This window comes from Nerophis lumbriciformis, linkage group LG25 (genome assembly GCF_033978685.3).
Source record: "Nerophis lumbriciformis linkage group LG25, RoL_Nlum_v2.1, whole genome shotgun sequence".
Lineage (NCBI taxonomy): Eukaryota > Metazoa > Chordata > Actinopteri > Syngnathiformes > Syngnathidae > Nerophis > Nerophis lumbriciformis.
In genome coordinates this window covers 16,264,910-16,287,796 of record NC_084572.2, presented here as the reverse complement: position 1 = coordinate 16,287,796, position 22,887 = coordinate 16,264,910, and the positions used below count along the sequence as shown (strand labels likewise).

Below are 22,887 nucleotides of genomic sequence, written 5' to 3'. Positions count from 1 at the left end.
AGAGCGCGCCTCCGGCTTGTGATACAAGAAGAATCAGAAGAACGACACTGCAGCGCTCCAATAAAACACACTCAGATCTTCTGTTTCTAGCCAATACTACATAAAAAATAACGCAGTAACGCATCATGTAGTAACGGTAACTGAGTTACTGAATATAAAAAATAACGCGTTAGATTACTAGTTACCGCCGAAACTTACTTTGTAATGCGTTAGTCCCAACACTGTTGAAGACACACAAAGTTAATTAGTCTTAAAGTTAAAGACTCGCAGTTGATTTCCCAAGAACTTTTAAACTAAATTCTGACATCAAGACTAGATTTTGGACAACACACTTCTAATACACTATTGTGAGTGTTACGATGGCTGAGCCAGATGTAGGATCCCAAAGCAGAGGTTCCAAAGTAAAACTACGTTTTTTTGTAACAAAAAGCACACTCAGAAAAAGTAGTTGAAACATACAGAACATACAAAAACGAAGCCACTGGAAAAAGTTATCTGTCTGAAGAGCATACTTGCCAACCCTCTCGATTTTCCCGGGAGACTCCCGAATTTCAGTGCCCCTCCCGAAAATCTCCCGGGGTACCATTCTCCCGAATTTCTCCCGATTTCCACCCAGACAACAATATTGCCTTAAAGACACTGCCTTAAACGTCCTCTCTCACCTTAAACCTTCACCCCTTAACAGCCGCATGCTGTCCAGGCGTCCGCTTTTCCTCCATATAAACAGGCACAGTCACATAATATTGTAGCGTTGGACGGGTTTAACAATGGTCTTTACTCGAAGATGTAAAAAAATGCTGACACGTTGTATGATCTTTTAACTGGTTTAATGATAACGCAAGGCATACTTGGTCATCAGCCATACAGGTCACACTGAGGGTGGCCGTATAAACAACTTTAACACTGTTACAAATATGCGCCCCACACTGTGAACCCACACCAAACAAGAATGACAAACACATTTCGGGAGAACATCCGCACGGTAACACAATATAAACACAACAGAACAAATACCCAGAATCCTTTGCAGCACTAACTTTTCCGGGACGCTACAATAACATCGACGGCTTTTGGAGCTCAGTGCACAACTGCACACACAAGAAGGAGACGAAGCAGAAGAACGAAGAAGAGACATGGCGTCGACGAGTAAGAAGAAATACGCTTGCCAGTTCCAAAATGATTGGAAAAAATAATTTCATTTCATCCAGAAAAGCTCGGAGGGGAAGGGGTATGCTTGCCTCTAGTTAGTTGATTGTGATTATGAGAACACCGGGAAATTATATTACGCAAATAAATAACATGTTTTAAGTAAATACAACAATCTTAAATAATTTATTAGTATTAGGGCTGTTGACTTTAACGCATTAACTCTTGAAATTAATGTAAAAAAATATCACAATAATAACGTATAATGAATGTAATGTAACAATGTAACGTATGAACACAGATAAAAACATGCAATTTATTTTGTGTGCAAATGGTTACTTAAAAAGTAATGACATAAGCAATGCATATGTCAGTGCAAAGGTGTGTGAAGAGACTGACTGGTGTGCTTTAGGGCGAATTTCACTTTAAAATAAATCTTGACTGGACTTTAGATCAGTGGTCCCCAACCACCGGCCCGGTACCAGTCCGCGGACCGATTGGTAAACCCCCCCCAAACCACCCGAACACCCCACCCCCCACCCCCCCGGTCCGCGGGACAAATTTTCAAGCGTTGACCGGTCCGCAGCTACAAAAAGGTTGGGGACCACTGCTTTAGATAATACTGTTGGCAAGTTTTGAGCAAAAAAATTATGTGCAATCAAGTAGAAACATTTAAAATGGTTCCTGTAAGACAGGGATGTCCAAACTTTTTCCACTGAGGGCCGCACACGGAAAAAATAAAGCATGCGGGGGCTATTTTGATATTTTTCATTTTCAAACCATAACAAAATATATGGATTTTTTTTTTTAACTTTTAGGGCTGCCGGGGACCATAAAGGGTCTAAGTCATTAAATGTTAAAAACAAGTCAAATTATTATTTATTTTTTTATTTAATGTTTATAGTAAATCTCTACAGTATATCAACTTCAGGTTGATATAAAGTTAAAAAAAAAAGTATGCCTTTTCTGTCAAAGACAACTTTGTTTTTTTTATAATAAAACTGAATTATGCAGTATTTCCCCCACTGCCCAAAACATTCAGAAACCAATGTTTGATGTGAAGTAATTAGAGCCTTAAAAAGATCAATAACACAGGACACCATTGATTGTAATTCATTAATATTTTTGAGTAATCACAGTGAAAAGATAAATAAAATCCCATTAAATATGTTTGGGATCCAAAGGTGCCATAAAGTGATACATTTGTATTCTTTTTTTTTTTTTTACTTTCAACACTTAAGTTACGAGATCAACTTCAGATATATCTGTCGATTTTAGGTTTAAACTATTATTTTGTTTGTTTTATGCTCTTTTGTCAAAGAAAACATTGATGTTTTTGTATGGCAACCACACAAAATATGCAATATTTTCCACATAAAACATTTTGACGTGAAATATTATAAATAATTGGAGCCTTGAATAGGTCAATAATTCATTATAGTATTGATTTTTTTATTTTTTTTTAACAATGGCAAAAAAAGAAAAATAAAGATAGACAAAAGAGAAAAAAAAACAGCCTGCATGGCAGCTTTGCAACTTTTTCTAGTTAGAATTCACCTCATTCCACTTTTTTAAATGTTTTTTTTTATTTTTGCAATATCATTTCCAGAATGTGTGGCGGGCCGGTAAACAATTAGCTGCGGGCCACATCTTTCTGTGGGAATGTCTTACAGTGTAAGACATTCCCACAGAAAGATGATTTGTTCCAAAATATTGGGATCTTTTTTCTGAGAATTAAAATTATGCACGCAAGTCATTTATTGGTATTGATCGTGATTAATCAAAAATCACATGTGTGATTAATTTAATGTAAAAATGTAATTCTTTGACAGCAGTAAATAGTATATGAATTAGTGCTGTCAACTGAATAATCTTATTAATCAGATTTGTAATCACACTTTTAAATTTGTATTAATAATATTGAATCACTGGTTGTTACTCACTTGCATCATTTAAAGGGATTTAAAACACACCCCGATATTTGGACACAAAAGCTATTTTATTGTCGAAATGTCATACAGGAATCGTATTCCCTTATTATGTTACTACAACACCCAAAAAAATAACAAAAAGCAACAATACAACAAAAACATAAACCCTAAAATGTAAACAAAACCAGTAAAACAACTTCCTATACATGCTGATGTTTGTGGTAAATAACATTAGTAGTCAGTAGAGCAGGGAAGGAAGGGGCAAAGCCTGCCTGAGTGAGGTGGGCTGTTTGCACTGACAAACTAGAAGGTTGCATAAACTCTGGAAAATTGCGTAAACTCTGAAAATGTGTTTGTCGGACGTATAGAATAAAAACAGGCACAAAAGTACCGATCCCATCACACTAGTATTGATCCGATATCAATTCCTACCTCGTTATCAATACTATCAAGATTTAGATCGATAGGCCCACCCCTAGTCGGAAGAAACACAGCATGTTTGATCCATGCCATGGCCCAACTCCACTGGACCGCATTATTCTGCTCACCGTCACAAAAACAGGAGTTTAAAACTTCCCATCCTTTTGAGTCAGAATGTGGATCACTAATTGGATCATGCCTTTTGCAGCTGAAGCAGACCGCAGGTGAAGACAACCCCATCTTCCTCCCGACTGACTCCACCCATGATTGGTTGACAGCAAAAATATTTGTGAGAAACGCTGACTTCACAGAGCACCAGTTCAACACGCACTTTTTGCGCACGCACCTGCTGGCCGAGGCCTTTGCAGTGTCGTTGCAGCGCAACCTACCTATGGTGCATCCCCTCTACAAGGTAAGGAGCTTTGCCAGTGTGGTGTTTTGTCTTTGAGTACTTTTTCATGCTTCTTTCCCTCCATCCTTGCCCTTTAGCTCCTCATACCCCACACTCGCTACACCCTGGAGATCAACAAATTAGGTCGAGGAGGGCTGATTGGCCCCACGGGAATCATTACCTTGGTAAAAACAAAAAAGAAGCTTTGACGATCATAAAGATTCTTTATGGTTTCCACTCACATATTGGACTTTATCTCAGGATGCAGGTTCTGGGGGAAAGGCTATAACCCAGTTCATGGGGAGATCGATGTCCGACATCACCTACACTTCCCTTTGTATCCCAGATGACATCAAGGAGCGCGACATGCAGGATGTCCCCAACTACTACTACAAGGATGACGGGCTCAAGATCTGGAACATTATGTACAAGTATGTCATTGCTAATTGTTTTATACTGTACATAATACTTTGTGCTAACCTCTTTGTGTTTGTTCAAGTCGGCAAATTAAAAAAAAACATTTAAAGTCCAAAAGAAGCGTGTCCAACCTACAGTTAACTGTAATGCTTTAAAAGTGTCTGTAGCAAGGCTTAGGTTCGGGTTCGTCTGGGACCACAGGAACTGGCACAACCATCCGATGCAGCGTTTACAATTATTTTATTTTTCTTTCTCCCAAAGTCTCTTTCCGCTTTTCAGCGTCTCTCTCGTGGTGTCGCTCTCGTCGTCTCCAGCCCACACCACCCCCTCATGGTCTCCGACGCTGCTAATAAAAGGAACAGGTGATTAGATAACTCGTTCCAGCTGAGATATCCACTCAACTGTCTGCCGCTTCATGGCCGGCCCCTGCACACACCCCGCCCGCAGGGAACGCGTGAACCACGCCCCTCTCCACATGCCTCCACCGCTAGACTCAGGCCGGGCAGCTGTCCGGCCGCGCCCACTCCCCCCCACACCCCCCCCATAGCGGGGCGAGAGAGGAAGTCGGCCACGGCCATCTGCGCACCCGGCCTGTGGACCACCCGGAAGTTGTAGGGCTGTAATGCCAGATACCACCGGGTGATCCGCGCGTTGGCGTCCTTCATGCGGTGGAGCCACTGGAGCGGTTTGTGGTCCGAGCAGAGACTGAAGGCACGCCCCAACAGGTAGTAGCAGAGGGCCCCGACCGCCCACCGGATGGCAAGGCACTCCCTCTCCACCGTGCTGTACCTTGCCTCCCGGTCCGAGAGTTTACGGCTGATGTACAGCACGGGGCGGTCGACGTCCCCCACCCGCTGGGACAGCACCGCCCCCAGCCCCCGGCCCGACGCGTCCGCCTGCAGACAGAAAGGGATGTCAAAGTTAGGCATGTGCAGCACCGGCTCCTCGCAGAGTGCTGTTTTTACCTTCTCAAACCCCCGCTGGCACTGCTCCGTCCACTGGACCAGTTCTGGAGCACCCTTTCGGGTGAGGTCAGTCAGTGGGCCGGTTAAGTCCGCGAACCGGGGAATGAACCGCCGGTAATAGCCCGCCAGTCCCAAAAACTGCCTCACCTCTTTTTTTGTCTTGGGGGGTGGACAGGCCGCGATTGCCGCTGTTTTGTCTACCTGGGGCCGCACCTGTCCCCCTCCCAAGTGGTACCCCAGATACTGTACCTCCCTCCGGCCAACTGCGCACTTCGCCGGGTTGGCGGTGAGCCCCGCCCGCCTCAGGGACTTGAGCACCGCCCCCACCCTCCGCATGTGTTCTTCCCAGCTGCCACTCTGGATGATGACATCATCCAGGTAGGCAGCCGCGTATGCAGCGTGGGGGCGCAGCACGCGGTCCATGAGACGCTGGAACGTGGCGGGCGCACCGAACAAGCCAAACGGAAGTGTCACAAATTGGTACAAACCTTCCGGAGTGGAGAAAGCCGTTTTTTCTCGGGACTCTGGTGACAAGGGAATCTGCCAGTAGCCCTTGGTCAAATCCAGCGTCGTGAAAAAACGAGCAGTGCCCAGCCGATCTAGGAGCTCGTCGACCCGAGGCATTGGGTATGCGTCAAACCGTGATTGTTCATTCACCCTGCGGTAATCCACACAGAACCGCACAGTCCCATCCTTCTTCCCAACCAGAACAATGGGACTGCACCACGCGCTGTGGGATTCTTCTATCACCCCCAACTCAAGCATGGTTTTTAATTCCTCCCGAACCACTTTGCGCTTGTGTTCGGGAAGCCGATATGGCCGAGACCGCACCGTAACCCCCGGGCTGGTCTCTATATGATGTCGGATGAGATGAGAACACATCAGAGTAGCGCTGCTGTAACTCAGCAACCTCCGCTCTCTGCGCCAATGTGAGCTGGTCATCACAGGTCAGCCGAGGGGCCGGGCCAGAGCGCGGGATCTCCGGCCCCAACTCCTCCTCCTCCCTCACTACTGTCACCATGGAAACAGGCTCCGCCTCCTTCCACGCCTTCAGCAGGTTCAGATGGTAAATCTGAGTGTCTCCGCGTCGGTCCGAGCGCCGAACCTCATAATCGACATCACCCACTTGCCGTGCGACCTCAAAGGGTCCCTGCCACTTTGCAAGTAATTTGGAGTTTGAGGTTGGAAGCAATACAATTACTTTTTCTCCCGGTGTGAATTTGCGTAGTTGGGTCCCCCTGTTATACGTGCGCCGCTGATGCTCTTGGGCACGGAGCAAATTCTCACGTGACAAGTGCCCCACCTTGTGGAGTTTTGCTCGCATGTCCATGACGTACTGAATTTCATTTTTGCTGGAGCTCGGACCCTCCTCCCAGCTTTCCTTACTAACGTCCAGCACTCCGCGAGGCCTTCGGCCGTACAATAACTCAAACGGTGCAAAACCAACTGAGGCCTGGGGTACCTCGCGCATCGCAAACATTAGGGGGTCCAACCATTTATCCCAATTCTGTTTGTCCTCGTGCATAAATTTACGGATCATGGTTTTCAGCGTTTTATTTAATCTCTCCACCAGCCCATCTGTTTGCGGATGATATACGCTGGTGCGGATCGCTTTAATTCCCAATAACCCGTAAAGTTCCTTTATCGTGCGTGACATAAAGGACGTGCCTTGGTCAGTCAGAATCTCTTTCGGGATTCCAACTCGGGAGATGACCTGAAACAGCGCTTGCGCAACACTCTTTGCAGAGATAGAGCGCAAGGGCACTGCTTCGGGATAGCGCGTTGCGTAATCCACCAGGACTAACACAAAGCGGTATCCCCGTGTGCTCGGGTGAAATGGTCCGATGAGGTCCATCCCAATTCTCTCGAACGGGACCTCCATGAGCGGCAATGGGCGCAAGGGCGCCTTTGGGGTGGCCGCTGGGTTCACCAGCTGGCAGTCTGGGCAGGCAGCGCACCAACGGCGCACGTCTGCCCGGAGGCCTGGCCAATAGAATCGGACCATGACCCGATTAAGTGTTTTATCATACCCTAAATGGCCAGACATGGGATTAAAATGCGCCGCCTGGAAAACCATTTCCCGGTGGCGTTTTGGCACCAACAACTGGGTGTGTTCCTCCCCGGTTTGAGTGTCACGGCCCACTCGGTACAATCTATCCCGAATAATTGAAAAATGGGGGAATACCCGCGCTTTCCCCGGGCGCACCAGCTGACCGTCAATATAATCCACCTGGTCCCAGGCCTCGCGCAAGGTTTCATCACGGGACTGCTCGAGGGGAAAATTCTCAGTAGGATGCCACCGGGGGGCCGGGGGGGCCTCCCGCGAAGCCCCCCCCGGTTCCCGCTCGGCAGTACCGGATGAAGCCGCGTCGCCGCTGAGAACTGCGCGGATACTCCCCTCGCCTACTGTCCGTGAACGCACCCCCACACATTGCGTCACCAACTGGTTAAATCCCGGCCAATCCGTCCCTAGAATTACGGGGTGCGTAAATTGCGCGCTTACGGCAACCTTGACTTTATGCTTTTGATCTTCATGTAAAATTTCCACTGGCACAATAGGGTACTCGTGCACATCCCCATGAATACACCTAATTTTCACCCGTGTTGCATGCCTCAATACCCCGGGTCGAACCAGATTTTGGTGGATCATGGACTGTTTACAGCCCGAATCCACCATCGCCCGGTATGTACTCCCTTGTACCCTTATCGGGACGCAGTACGTCTCCCCCAGATCGGGGGCGGGTGCTGGAGGCCCGACAACCCGCATCACCTGCCCCACCTCCATCATGGAGCACTCCCGGCGCACGTGACCGGGCCGTCCGCACCTCCAGCCCACCGGCCCTGGTGTTTGAGGCGCCATCTGCGAGGGAAGCCCCCTCTCCGCAGCGCCGGTACCCTGAAATGCACCAACAGAGGAGATATTATAGCCCCGTGTCCCCCCCCCTTGCTGTGTATATGTGGGTGCGTGTGGGTGCGATTTTTTGTTGGCTGCCCGCGTGGGGGACCTGCTCGTTGGCTCCGGGTGGCTCGGCCGTGCGTGGTCGCTGCTCCCGGGACGTCTCCTCCATCCCCCCCCCATAGCGGGGCGAGTCGTCGGCGGGGTGCTGGGGTGGGCCTTTCGGCTGTCTTTGGGGTCGCCTCCCGCTGGACCGCCAGGTGCTCCTCCGCCAGTTTCACCGCTGTTTTTACATCTGGGGAGCTGTGGTACCGCACCCATGCTGAGGTCCTGGCCGGGAGGGCATCAATAAATTGTTCTAGGATGATGGACTCCAACATCTTTGGGTCCAGCCCATTGGGCTGGAGCCACCGGGTTGCCGCGTCCCTCATCCGGTATGCCAACACGAAGGGCCGGTCCTCTGACCCCAACTTCATGGCCCGGAACTTTCGGCGGTGATCTTCGGGGCTGCTGCCGACCCGGTCCAGGATGGCGTGGCGTAGATCGGCGTACTGCATGCGGGCGGTCGCCGGGAGACTCAGCGCCGCCCGCTGCGCCTCCCCCACCAGGAGCGGCAGCAGCTTCGCGCCCCATTCCTCCTCCGGCCACTTGCACGACGTCGCCGTGGCCTCGAAGACGTCCAGGAATGCCTGAGGGTCCTCCCCCTCCACCATGCGCTTCATGGAGGACATCCCTCCCGCTGCCTCTGCTCTGTTCATCAGCACTCGCAGCACTTGGGTCTGCTGTCTGCTCGCCGCTGACACCTCGGCCAGAACTTGGCCCAGCGCCTCCAAAGGGGTTGGTGCCGACATCCTCTTCCTGGTCCGCTTTCCTGTTGGGCGTCACTGTAGCAAGGCTTAGGTTCGGGTTCGTCTGGGACCACAGGAACTGGCACAACCATCCGATGCAGCGTTTACAATTATTTTATTTTTCTTTCTCCCAAAGTCTCTTTCCGCTTTTCAGCGTCTCTCTCGTGGTGTCGCTCTCGTGGTGTCGCTCTCGTCGTCTCCAGCCCACACCACCCCCTCATGGTCTCCGACGCTGCTAATAAAAGGAACAGGTGATTAGATAACTCGTTCCAGCTGAGATATCCACTCACCTGTCTGCCGCTTCATGGCCGGCCCCTGCACACACCCCGCCCGCAGGGAACGCGTGAACCACGCCCCTCTCCACAGGGTCATATTATGATTTTTGTATTTTACATTTAAAACCCTTCTTTGTGGTCTACATATAATGTAATGGTGGGCATTTGGTCAAAATTGTGCATAGATTTTGTTTTACAGACCATCTTTACACTGCTTTTTGATCGTCTCTTCTGGTTACGCCGTTTATTTACTCATTTAGATTTCTCCACTTCGACTGTGTCTTCTCCCCGTCAACCATGTTGTTGGTTTTTGCACTTCCACGTTGAGTTTACTAACACATAAGTTCTAACTAGAGTATACGTTACTTTGTAATGGCAACAGCGAGGGATGCTTGTGCACGTGCAAGCCAGTCTTGCCCCACAACAAGAGGATAGAGAAAAAGAAGGACCTTAGTGACTACAATGGCGGACTCGTGTAAAGCTCTTTGGGCAACCCTGCACCATATATGGAGATAAAACCTGATGTCACTAAGGCATATGAAGTAGCTAAAGTCTCAACTTCCAAACTCATGTATAAAGCAAGGCAATATTATTTCATAAATCTCTCTGCCATAATTCCATAGTTTGATTCAAATTTTAAGGACTGATAAAGGACGGATCTAAAAAAAAAAAAAACAGGTACCAATTTGTAAGATTTTTTTTGCATAAAAGAACCCTTTAAAGTAATGTTGTGTCGTTCGCGAACGATTCGTTCGAACGAACGAATCTTTTGAGGGAACGTACTGAACCGAATCCCTTCATGAACTGATTCGTTCCTTTCTCAGTTCAGTTGAGCTCTGCCGCGACCATGCCGGTATGGGTGGAACTGGCGTATTCTGTGACTCACTGAACCCTCGACGTCGGCGAACGACGCAGCCAGCTACTCATCATGGGGGCGGGGGGATTAACGACATGAATCACTCAGTGAACGACAACACTCTCGCTCTCTGCTCTGCTTGCCCCAATGCCGCGAGTGATTCTCCTCCCGTCGCGGGGATATGTTTCATGCCATTGGCATCCGCTCTCCATTCATTCTCCAAGCTAACGGCTAATGGACTCAAGCCACATGAAAACAAACACACACACGCGCCCCGTCCCCATTATCTCAACACATAAAGTTATGAGAGTAGAAGAGACAGAAAGAAAGTCAGTGCAGGGCAAGGCTGAGCAGCAGCGATGCGAGGGGGAGGGGCGGGGGGTAAAGTGTAGGGCAGGCTGTTTGAGAAGATTTAAAATTAAAATAATAATTAATGTATGTACATATACATAGGCTATTATTTATCTTGATTTTTATATTATTTAAGCTATATATTTTCTTTTTTATTGCATATTTAAGTTGATATTTCCATTTTTATATTTTTAAATGTAAGCTACAGAAATTTTAGTTTTAATGTTGGCTTTTCTGGCACTTGGTTTAATATTTGTTTTGTTTTATTTAAGGTAGCCTATTTATTTTCTTTTTGTTTGCACATTTAAGTTAATATTTTCTTTGTTATATTTTTAAACGTAGGCTACAGAACATTTAGTTTTTGTGTTGGCATTTCTGGCTCTTAATTTATTTGTTTTATTTTGAAGGTATTTATTTTCTTTTTGTTTGCATATTTAAGTTTACATTTTCTTTGCTACAGAACATTTAGTTTTTATGCTGGCATTTGTTAAGGGTTTCTTAATTTAATATTTGTTTTTGCACTAAACAAACGAGGCCTATTTATTTAACTGTTGATTGCAAGCATTTTAGTAGGCTATTACTATTTTTTTTATTTCCCACTTTTATTTATTTCTTATTTTCATTTCAGTGCAATAAAACATATTTAACAACCAAGACATTTAGTCACACTTTGTTTTTTGGACAGGCCGGAAACGCACACACAGTGTTTTTAAAAGTAACAGAATCTCTACTACAGCTGCAATGTCTGTTTGCGAACGTCAAGGGGAGTCTGTCAGGGCAGAGAGCGATTCACGTCTGTCGCCCTCTGGCCCACAGAACTGTAGCTGAGTGATTCAGGTTCGCTTCATGAACCTACAAGAACTGACTGGTTGTCGCTGAGGACGTGATTCAGGTTCGCGCTGCACTCAGTCACTCATTCAGAATCAGGACTCGCGAACCTACTGACACAGAGAACTGACTGTGTCGCGGAAGATAACGTCACATTGAGGCTCTCGTTCAGTCACTGTGCGCGTCGTTCATTGGGTGCTGAGGGCTTGTGTCGTTCGCGAACTGACACACACCGAGATCTGCCGCTGGGGAATCTGTTACTGACTGACTCGTGATTCGCCGACCTGCGCACAGAACTGCTGCTGCAGAAGTGATTCAGGTTCACATACTGAACTGTGTTGACTGTGTCACTCACTGCCTGGTGTACTGCATGCACAGAGCTGTGTAGGGACTCGCGTTCACCCTATTTGCTGCTTCTCCCACGAATGTCTGCACTGTACTGTACTACGCACGCCCCCCCCCCCCCCCCTCCTCCTTTTTTTTGGGGGGGGGGTTGATTCGGTGAACAAATTTTTTGAACGAATCAATTTAAGGAACTGATTCTAGTGATTCAGTACAGTCAAAAGAACTGCCGATCCCATCACTACTTTAAAGCAGCAGTGTTTCAAGTGTAAAACTGAAAAACCTTGTGAAAAATAGAATGATTAATTTCTGTTATATTGAAATACAATCAGTTCCCTGGGTCTTATGTAGCCCAAAGGTGAGTGGGGTAGCAAAAATATGTAACGGTACTCATGTAAGAGTACCGTTACTTTAGAGCAGTGGTCGCCAAGCCATCGCGATCGACTAGTCCAGGGGTCGGCAACCTTTACCACTCAAAGAGCCATTTTGACCCGTTTCACAAATTAAAGAAAACAATGGGAGCCACACAACTCTTTTGAAATTTAAAATGAAATAACACTGCATACAAAGTTTTTTTTTGCTTTGTGCTATGTATAAACCAGGGGTCTCAGACACGCGGCCCGTGAGACGTTATTTTGCGGCCCGCACCTTAATATGAAAATGTAATGTTAGTGCGGCCCGCGAGTTTTATATGAATGGCGCTTGACACCATCATACTTACCAACCTTCCCGATTTTTCCGGGAGATTCCCGCAATTCAGGGCTACTATCCTCTCGTATATCTGCTGATTTTCACCCAACTAACACTAATAAAGGCGTGCCGTGATGGCACTGCCATTAGCGCCCTCTACAGCTTGTACTAACAGCGTGCCAGCCCGGTTGCATGTTTTAAGCGGCCTCTGCCTGCACACTTAAGAGACTGCAAGGCATACTTGCTCAACAGCCATACAGGTTACACTGAGGGTGGCGATTTAAACAACTTTGACACTCTTACTAATATGCGCCACAATGTGAACCCACACCAAACAAGAATGACAAACACATTTTGGGAGAACATCCGCACCGTAACACAACATAAACACCACAGAACAAATACCCAGAATCCCATGCATCCCTAACTCTTCCGGGCTACATTATACACCCCCGCTACCACCAAACCACCTCAACCTCGGTTGAGGTGGGCGGGGATGGGGGGGCGGGGTTTAGTTTTAGCGAGGTGTATAATGTAGCCCGGAAGAGTTAGGGATGCATGGGATTCTGGGTATTTGTTCTGTGGTGTTTATGTTGTGTTACGGTGCGGATGTTCTCCCAAAATGTGTTTGTCATTCTTGTTTGGTGTGGGTTCACATTGTGGCGCCTATTAGTAAGAGTGTTAAAGTTGTTTAAATCGCCACCCTCAGTGTAACCTGTGACAGCGCACACATGTCATAATTACGACGGTTAGCTGGATAAAAAAATACAGATAGCTATATCATTTGTCCGGAATGTTAACAGTCCTCCTGGACAGACCCAATTAGGAACCGGTGCCAAAAAATATATCACTTGTAATTATATGTTTTTCTTCACAGGTTTGTTCAAAAAGTGCTTGAGTACTACTACAAAAGTGACGACGACGTCCTGAGAGACTCAGAACTGCAGACTTATATCGGGGACATTTTTAAAAAGGGCTTCCTTTCGCATAAAAAAAGAGGTGCTCCTTTTACATTTTGCTCTTTTGTTCGGGCAATCATTTTTAGTTGTTTTCAGTAAATCTTCACTGCTTTACACACTGTACACCAGGGGTCCCCAAACTACGGCCCGCAGGCCGGATACGGCCCCCCAGCGTCCAAAATCCGGCCCGCGGGAAGTCCCAGGTTAAAAAAAATATATATTATTTTTATTTTTTATTATTGTTATTTTTTTAATTTGTCCTTACTAGTCCATTTTCTACCGTCTCCTAGCCACTCAGGCAAATCATATTGTCTAAAAATGCATTTTACCATCGATAACGTGACATGCAGCAAGTGCACTCTTTAAGTCAATTAGTGCGCGAGGAATATATATGTATGAATACATGCAATATATATATGTATATATATATATATATATATATATATATATATGTATGTGTGGGGAAAAAAATCACAAGACTATTTCATCTCTACAGGCCTGTTTCATGAGGGGGGTACCCTCAATCGTCAGGAGAAATCTCCTGACGATTGAGGGTACCCCCCTCATGAAACAGGCCTGTAGAGATGAAATAGTCTTGTGATTTTTTTCCCCACACATACATATATTGCGCTCTACTACGGTATCGAGCACTATTTTTTGGATAACCTTATTAAGACATATATATATATATATATATATATATATATATATATATATATATACATATATACACATATACACATATACATATATATAAACATGGACATATACATATACATAGACATATACATATATACACACACACACACACACATTTACATATAATATATATATATATATATATATATACATATATATATATATATATACACACACACACACGCTATATATATATATATATATATATATATATATATATATATATATATAGCGCGGCTCCCAGCCAAATTGTTTTACCCCAATGCGGCCCCGGAGTCAAAAAGTTTGGGGACCCCTGCTGTACACTGACAACTCTAAAGTATCTCCAAGATGTCCTTTCTATAGGGTTGTCCCTTGATATGACATACTGGAATATAAATGGAATGTACTCACTTTTGTGAACTACGATCCAGCAAATAATGAATCCAACTTGTTTCGGTCCTTCGCAGGATTCCCTCAGAGTTTCACCACTGTGACTGAGATGGTTAAGTTTGTCACAATGGTGATGTTCACTTGTTCCTGCCAGCATGCGGCTGTAAACAACGGAATGGTGAGTCCTCCTTCTGTTGTGTACAGGTATTGTACAAGGTTTAGACGAACAAACCAACAACAACAAAAAACACTATTTGCAGTTTGACTACGCCGGCTGGATGCCCAACTACCCCTCGACTATGCAGTGTCCTCCCCCGACGGAAAAGGGGACAACATCGGAGGCCACAATTTTGGCGACATTACCTCCTGTCTGTATAACTGCTCAGATCAACAATGTAGTTTGGCTGCTCAGCAGGCCGCCGTCAGACTTTGTAAGTAGACCAAAACGTCCAGACAAAATACAAAAGGAGGAGAAACACAAGTTATATACAGTTATGCTAATAGTATATTGGCACTGAGCACACTATAGTCATTCAACAATTAAGATAATAAAAAATTAATAAAAAAAGTATCTTTGCTAAGATGTTAACCCCGTCCTCTGACATAGTTTAAATATCATCGAGTAAATACCGCGACCCCGAAGGGAATAAGCGGTAGCAAATGGATGGATGGATAAATACATATATGAAATTACTTTTGGCCTGCAGAGGATCTGAGTGATGCAACTTCCTGTTGACGATGAGACTTGCGGAAAATTCCACATTTTTCAGAGCAGTAATGTAGCAGGGGTTTCAAACTCAATCTTATTGGCTGTCCTTAGAAGGTCGCTTGTAACTGTGAAATGATATGAGTATTAGGGCTGTCAAAGTTAACGCGATAGTAACGCGTTACCTAGAAGTTACTATAAAGGCGCTATTTTTGACCCTCGGTCCATTCCGTGGCATGGGGGAATGTGATAACGTTCAGTTGCTGTTGAGATACAATCTCGAAAATAGCGAGCAGAAATGTACAATGATAAGGGTACATTAAAAGCCATGGCAAGTTGTTCTCCGGACAGGACAAGTCTATTTTATCTTTGATCACCGGTAGATGACATCACTGCAGCAACAGCCTGTTGGCGGGCTTTGCCGCTAGCAGAGAGGTAAAGCTTTACTTCTGTGTTTGGATTACGGTTGAGTGCATTGATAACATAAAATGTAGATTGTGACGCTAACCGTTTTAGTAAGACGGAAACCAAGCTCAGTGGAAAAAAACACAGTAGAGAGGAAGTCTAGAGTCATTTTTTTAGAGACTTTGACATTGTCAAAACATGTCAAGACATCTCTTCTCATATACCAATCACACACTTCTGGCTTTAAAATAATACCGCTACGAGTCACGTCCGGTCTAACTTCCATAACAAAATTAAAAATTGTCTTACGTTACGATCATGCTTTTTCAAAGATGTTTTGTAATATAATCTGATATATATATCTACCAGATTGAAATGAAGTGTATATTTTTTTTATTACCTGTTCTGATTGATAGTCCGCCATTACAGCATCTTTTGCAGGTTAAATATTACAATTTAATAATAAATAGAGTAGGTTAAAACATTGTCATGCATAAAAATGAATACTATTAACTTGTACAACATGTAATGTACAGGATATCAGAAGCATTTATTTAAGTAAAAATATCACAGATGACATTACCAAACATCTTTGACAATCAAACCATGAGCGTAACAATCCTCAAATGTATGTTATTAATGTGTGAAACTGGTATCTAAACATGGTGTAGCTCCACTCCTCTGAATGCAAGTGCTTCTACAGCAGGAATACAAATTCTGTATTTTTACAAAATTTGGCAAGACACCAACGCACTGCAGGTATTTTTTTAAGTGTGTTGAGCTATCTAAAAAAGTATAACATTTGAAAAATATTTCACTGAAGCAAACTAATTGTCTATTTATAGTATTAAAAACTTGAAAATTATCTGTGAAGAGTACACTTATTAATCATAAAAAATTATATCTATCTGCGATTAATTTTGAGTTAACTATGAACAAACTGCAATAACCGCGATTAAGTATTTTAATCGTTTGACAACCCTAAAAAAATACATTGTTTAATCGCCTCATGATATCACTACACGCAATTGAACACAATTGTTTGTGCATTTGATAAGCATTTATTAAATCTTTCTTTGTAATTTTAACAAAAACATTTTTGGAACATATGTTAATATGTGGTGTTACATGATTAGATAATATGAAATACATATATATTAAAAGATGCAATTTTACTGTCAGAATGATAAAAAATAGTTAATTTATTAAGAATGTTAAAGTGCTTTATTATGTAGATAATTTCCAAGCTTTCACAGGCCACACATAGTGACGTGACGGGCCAGATTCGGCCCACTGGGCCTTAAGTTTAACATATGTTTAGTAAGGAACAGGACTGAGTGAAAACTCAGGGACATAATAAAAGTGTAACTTTTTACTTTACTTTTTTAAGAAAATAAAATTGAAATATATTTGGGATAAAGAAGAACATAAATATGTAAAAAACATCGACATATTTCTTAAGGATTTAAAATAGGATGAATTTAAACTTGCATAAACAAAATAAGTAGTATATGGCATTTGATGCCTGTACCTGCTTCCAAAAACTAGACTTCACCTTGCAATATAATAATTTGTATTCATTAAATAGATCAGATAAATGCGCAGGACACTTTTCTTGATTAAAACATATACTTTACAAGTCATTTGATCGTGCATTTATACATTTTAATTTCTGGGGAAGCAAATGGCACATATTTGGCACAATGGCGTTTATCCTTTTAGTTTTGTTAGTTTTACAATCCATTCGTTATGTCTGTGGTTAAATAAAGACTACCAAGACGCAGTTTGGGATTTCCTAAAATATTTTTTGCTACCTTTACTGCTCATCAGTTGCGCTTTAAAGATTAAATTGCTCTATATTTTCCGTGCATTTGTATTTTTAAGATCACTCCTATGTTAACATGTTATCCATTCAGTCGGCCATCAACACCGCCTACATAACACATAAAAAAATTATGAGTGGACACCATTAAAATCTACAGTTTTGGAGTGTGCTGTTTACAATTAAATACATTTTACCTTAAGTGTATGGTTATATACTGTAAATAATATGGTTTTCTGTTTTATTTGGTCAAAAGTGTACAAAATAGAGTCAAGTGGTGCAAATAGATTGTACAATAATACCATATCATCATAAAGTTGAATACTAAAGGATTTAAAAAAAGTTCACACCAGTTTTTTTGCCCATCATTGACAATACCTATGTAAGACAAGAGCACGTCTCTTTTCTGTTCGTTTTAAATAGTGAACAACTACTTGTAATAGGCGGATAACAATGGAGTTAATGGATTAATCTGTTATGCCTCTAGAGCGCTCATGTGACCTGTATATTACCTAAGTTACAGCAACATTGTTGTTGTTGTAGGAGCTAACACAGACAAGCTACTTTTCTGGTGCTTCTACGACCACTCGCGAGTAGCCCACTACTAGCTACTTCTGTTGCTGCTGTATTGCCTTTAAGTTAGTAAAAGTTCATGCTTGATTATAAATCATGCATCTCACCTGTACAGTAAAGGTTGTGGCACCAAGCCGAAGAGTTGGTCAACTTTGAAAATCGACACACTACTGACTTGATACTATTATGGCTCTCAACAAATTTAATGCAGCATAAAACAATTGCAACATTGCTAGGAAGCCTTTTTTTTTCTCTTTCCGAGGAGTGAATAATATTCTAAATTTAGCAGCTCAAGGCGAACACATGCTGAAAGATACAACATCCCATCAGTCGTCACTCCATTTCGAACAGACATTGGTGGTAGCAAACAGAAAAATAGCTCTTTTTGCTCTTATTGACAGAAGTAACTTTTGTTCCTTCTGCCAAGGAAAGGAAAGAAACTCTAGTAATGTTTAGAATGACCAAAATACTGTAAATAATATGTTATAGAAAACGGAGGGATGTATATGTGGAAGTCTTTGAGTGTGGGAAAGTTCTCCTGGTGCCGACCGATCTTTCGTGAGCCCGGTAGACAGGTTGGAGCAAATCTTCTATTTCTCATACACAAGTATGTGTGCTTTCCAGCAATATATATTTAAGACTTTTCAGTCCGGCGTGTCTCTATTCGTGCTCTTTCTCTCTGTCTCCAACTCCAACCACATGTCTCAGTCCGGCTGCTGCTAATAAAGGCGACAGGTGATTAGATTACTATCCCCAGCTGGGCAATCCACTCACTTGCCGCTGGCTTCGAGGCCAGTCCTTACACACCCCGCTCCGGGGCAGGCCCGCAGACCACGCCCCCCTCCACAGTATACAAAACGATGTTGTTGGAGGATTTAAAATGTTTTTAGTGCGCTTCATAGGCGGAATAGTTCATATCTCATATACCTGCATTGTTAGCCGCTTCTTACTAAGCCATTTTTCACTATTTAGAACACAGAAAAAAGGCAAACACATGTGTCTTGTCCCACATAAGGACTGTGGATGATGGCCAAAATTCCCCAAAAAGTGCAGAGTTCTTTCAAGGCTAACACACAAAGATTTTCTAAATCTAAAAAAATCTGTTTTTTGTATTGCACAAGATAACCAATGTTTTACAAGTGATAAGGCATACTGGTCAACGTTTGCATATGAAAAATGAGGGCAATGTGCTGAGAGTAGAGAAAATAAGGCAAACACTGGACTATTGCTGTTAACTCAATAAAGCCGTTAATTGGAGCATTTGTGATAACTATTCCTTAGGTTGCCCTGGGACACTACCCAGAGGAACAGTTCACTGAAGAGATCCCCCGTCTGTGGCAGAGGAAGTTCAAAGCGGAGCTCGAGGTGCTGATTCCAAACTTCAAGATAAGGAACATGGATATCAAAATCCCTTACACTTACCTGATACCAAACAGTGTGGAGAACAGCATCACCATCTAAAACCATTCTACTAATGTTGTAGAATAGGTTACATGGTATATATTCAAAACACAACAAGTGGCCTATTTCTGTTTTTAGCTTACATTATGCAATAATCTTTGTCTTTTCTATGACCGCAATGCTAAAAACAGGTACTGCAGTAGAACCTCCAAATGATAAATAAATGATAAATGGGTTATACTTGTATAGCGCTCTTCTACCTTCAAGGTAGACAGTATTTCCACATTCACCCACACATTCACACACTGATGGCGGGAGCTGCCATGCAAGGCGCTAACCAGCAGCCATCAGGAGCAAGGGGTGAAGTGTCTTGCCCAAGGACACAACGGACGTGACTAGGAGTCAAATAGAAAAGTACTTACCCTTTAAAGCAGTGGTGTGCTAACTACGGCATCACGTGCTCGCCCGCCTTATCTGTCAAATTTCACAAGCCAATGTGGCCCATGAGCCAAAAAGTTTGCCCACCCCTGCTTTAAAAGTGTTTGCTGAAATATACTGTCACCTGGTGGCTTGTAATAGGTATGGCTTGAGCTAACTAAAGTGTCATTTTGTTTGGGGCATTTGTTTGGGGAAAGTTACTTTTTGTATGCATATTGCACTGAGAAGCCACATGCTTTCTTATGTCACAGTAAGCTCCATGTCCTCTTCAATGGTTATATTCACATTATTTTCCTCTCTATCATTAGTATGTATTAGTATTAGTAACTTAGAGATTTCTTTACAAAAGAAATAGTTTTTAAGGTTCGTGGGATATATCAGTTATTCTTTAACTGTTTGAACAGTAACATTGTGTTTGAATATATAGTTGAGTGATTATTTGGTGTAATATTTCAATGGCCAAAAATATTAAACATACTTGTTGAATAAAACCTGTCTTGTTTTTTATTAATACTTGGTCCTACTATGCTACTGTATTTTAATGGTGGTACCTGGTGGAAAATGTTTAAGAACCACAGTGAAAGATGGTTTGATCTCCCAAATTGTGTTGTTTAACATGAGAGGGAAGGTATAAAGAAGGGTTGTCCAAAGTGTGGCCTGAGGTCCATTTTAAAATCAAACCCAATTATGGCTATTCAACCCGTCTTTGAACTAGAGCAGATAACTGAGGGAGAGGTCAAAAAGATTGTTTCTGCATTGAAATGCGTCAAGGCGAAGGATGTGTCGAATGTAGACAGAGTTCTTTAAGAAAATATTCTGAAGCACTGATAAAACAATTTAAGATCTTAGTAAACCAATCTGTTAGGACCTGATCAAGGTGATCCCAGGATGCAGAGACGGGAGGCAAGGTTGAATTATAAAAAGGGGAATATTTAATAAATCCAACAAGTGTAACAAAAGGCGATGGGGCAGAAGTGCACACCATGAATAAACAAACAAAAACAGGTTCCACAGTGGTCGGCAGGGAAAAAGGCCAGGGCGCACTGAACACAGCAAAAAGTCCAACACAAAATCCTCTTTACCTCAGGGGGGCTAGGAAGCAAACACAAAGAGGTGAGGGATTACAGGAATAAGGAGAGGCAACATACCGGGACTGGTGAAGTGAAGCAGGCACATGCTCGTGGGAGGTGCAGGATACAATAACCGGCGAGGCCCAGCTGACCGTGACGTGCCTAAATACCGGAGTGCTAATTGCGAGCAGGTGTGCCTCAAGGTCCGCCCCTTCGCCGAGGACAAATCACTAAAAGCACAGGTGCAGACAAGAAAACACTAAAAACACAACACCAATCACTGGCTTCAAAGAAGATACCATCATCCTGGAAGATAGCTATGATCACACCAATTTTTCAATCGGGTCAGAAAACACTGGCATGCAATTATAGACCCATCACAGGGCTGCCAAGTTTCAGAAAATGGCGAGAGTGAGATTTTAGTGTCCTGATGCGTTTGAAAAAAAAGTGATTTATACCTTAAGACCAATGTCCTCACCTCCAACGACTTAGGTCACTGTTTGATTGACTACTGTTTTACAGTGGTTCTCGAAGTGGATTCTAGGGACTCTGTGGGTTCCATAAAGGGGAACTGCACTTTTTTTTGGAATTGTGCCTATTGTACAAGTCATTATAAAAGACATGACGACAGATTTTTTTTATTTTTTTTATGCATTCTATCTTGTAAATAAAAGTAAATAAAAGTCTGCTTACAGTGGAGCCAATGGGAGCTCCGCTAATTCACCCATAAAATCCAATAAATAACCATTCAATAACTGCCAGCAATACTGTGATATTAGTGATATTGTTATTATAAGCGCTAACGCAGACAAACTATTCATAGCGCCGACGTGATCACTTCCGTGTGTCCCTATGTGTACATCATTTAGTGGTCTGCTGCTTCCTCGCTTCCTGTAAGTTTATTCTAGTTCGAGTTGGTACACTTTGTCAGCCATTTAGGACACGAAACTGGCGAGGACGACACGAGAAAAAAAAGACACTAGGTAAAGTTCTAACTTATATCAATCAGTAGACTCACCTTGAAAGCTTTAAAAAATACCGGTGTAGTGGGTTTACAATTTCACTTACCTCTCTCATTCCTCGCTGCTTCATCCCTGCTGGGGGCAAATAACTTTCTGGTATCAATCTAGGAGTTACAGTTCCAGTCAAATCAAAATAATATAATTAACAAGTTGTTGTCGGCTAACGTTATCTACCTCATGCAGTGATTACCTCTACCACCCTCTCTCTCTCTCTCTCTCTCTCTCTCTCTCTCTCTCTCTCTCTCTCTCTCTCTCTCTGTCTCTCTCTCTCCTTCTCTCTCCCTCTCTCTCTCTCTCCCTCTCTCTCTCTCTCTCTCTCCCACTCAATTCAATTAAATTTCAAGTTAATTTAAAGGACTTTATTGACATGGGAAACATATGTTTACATTGCCAAAGCCAGCATTAGAACACAATCAAAACAATTAAAATGTATCAAACTTAAACACCTATCAAAATTAAAACTGTGTTCAATTAAAATATAGATCTATTATTATAAAGACATCTGTGGATCTCTCTCTCTCTCTCATACATCCCTCTCTCTCTTGCTCACATCCCTCTTTCTCTCTCTTACATCTCTCTCTCTCTCTCACATCCCTCTCTCTCTCTCTCTCCTTTAGTTGACACAGAAGTATTATCAGCTGAATAAATTACCATATTAAATAGCCATGTGCGCATTGTTTATGTGGAGTGACTACAGTAGCAATCAATGACCATACTAAGTAGTATGTGCGCTGTAGGCTATGCTATGTAGACTTAAAACTCTAAAGTTTTTGTTTTTTTATTGGTGAAATTTTTACTGGGGCTGTTACTCTGCACGGACATACTGGCGCACGCACATACTGCCATTCCCTCCGCTGAGAGCGCAGCTGGACACGCCCCCGCGCACTCCGCTCAGACCGCAGCCACGCGCCTTAACAGCCATAGGCAATCTGCAATCTGCGCACCTGGATCTGATGAGCCTCAGCTGTATAAAGACCCACGCAGCAGTTAGAGTCTCGCGGAGAAGGACTGTCCCTTTTCCAAGTTCTAAAATTGAGCCATCTGATTGGCTCTCATTGAGCCGT

At 43.3% G+C, this 22,887-nt stretch overlaps 1 protein-coding gene across 1 annotated transcript in view; it reads left to right on the top strand.

Annotated features, from left to right (window-relative positions):
* LOC133621659 (hydroperoxide isomerase ALOXE3-like) overlaps positions 1-20,185 on the top strand; it is a 34,565-nt gene extending 14,380 nt beyond the window's left edge. The window contains exons 8-14 of the mRNA XM_061983889.1: positions 3,706-3,909; positions 3,987-4,073; positions 4,150-4,319; positions 13,234-13,355; positions 14,464-14,564; positions 14,647-14,817; positions 19,174-20,185. Coding sequence (XP_061839873.1) covers positions 3,706-3,909; positions 3,987-4,073; positions 4,150-4,319; positions 13,234-13,355; positions 14,464-14,564; positions 14,647-14,817; positions 19,174-19,353 — 1,035 coding nt within the window. The 3' untranslated portion in view covers positions 19,354-20,185. The remainder of the gene's footprint in view (positions 1-3,705; positions 3,910-3,986; positions 4,074-4,149; positions 4,320-13,233; positions 13,356-14,463; positions 14,565-14,646; positions 14,818-19,173) is intronic.
* The last annotated feature ends 2,702 nt before the right edge of the window (positions 20,186-22,887 follow it).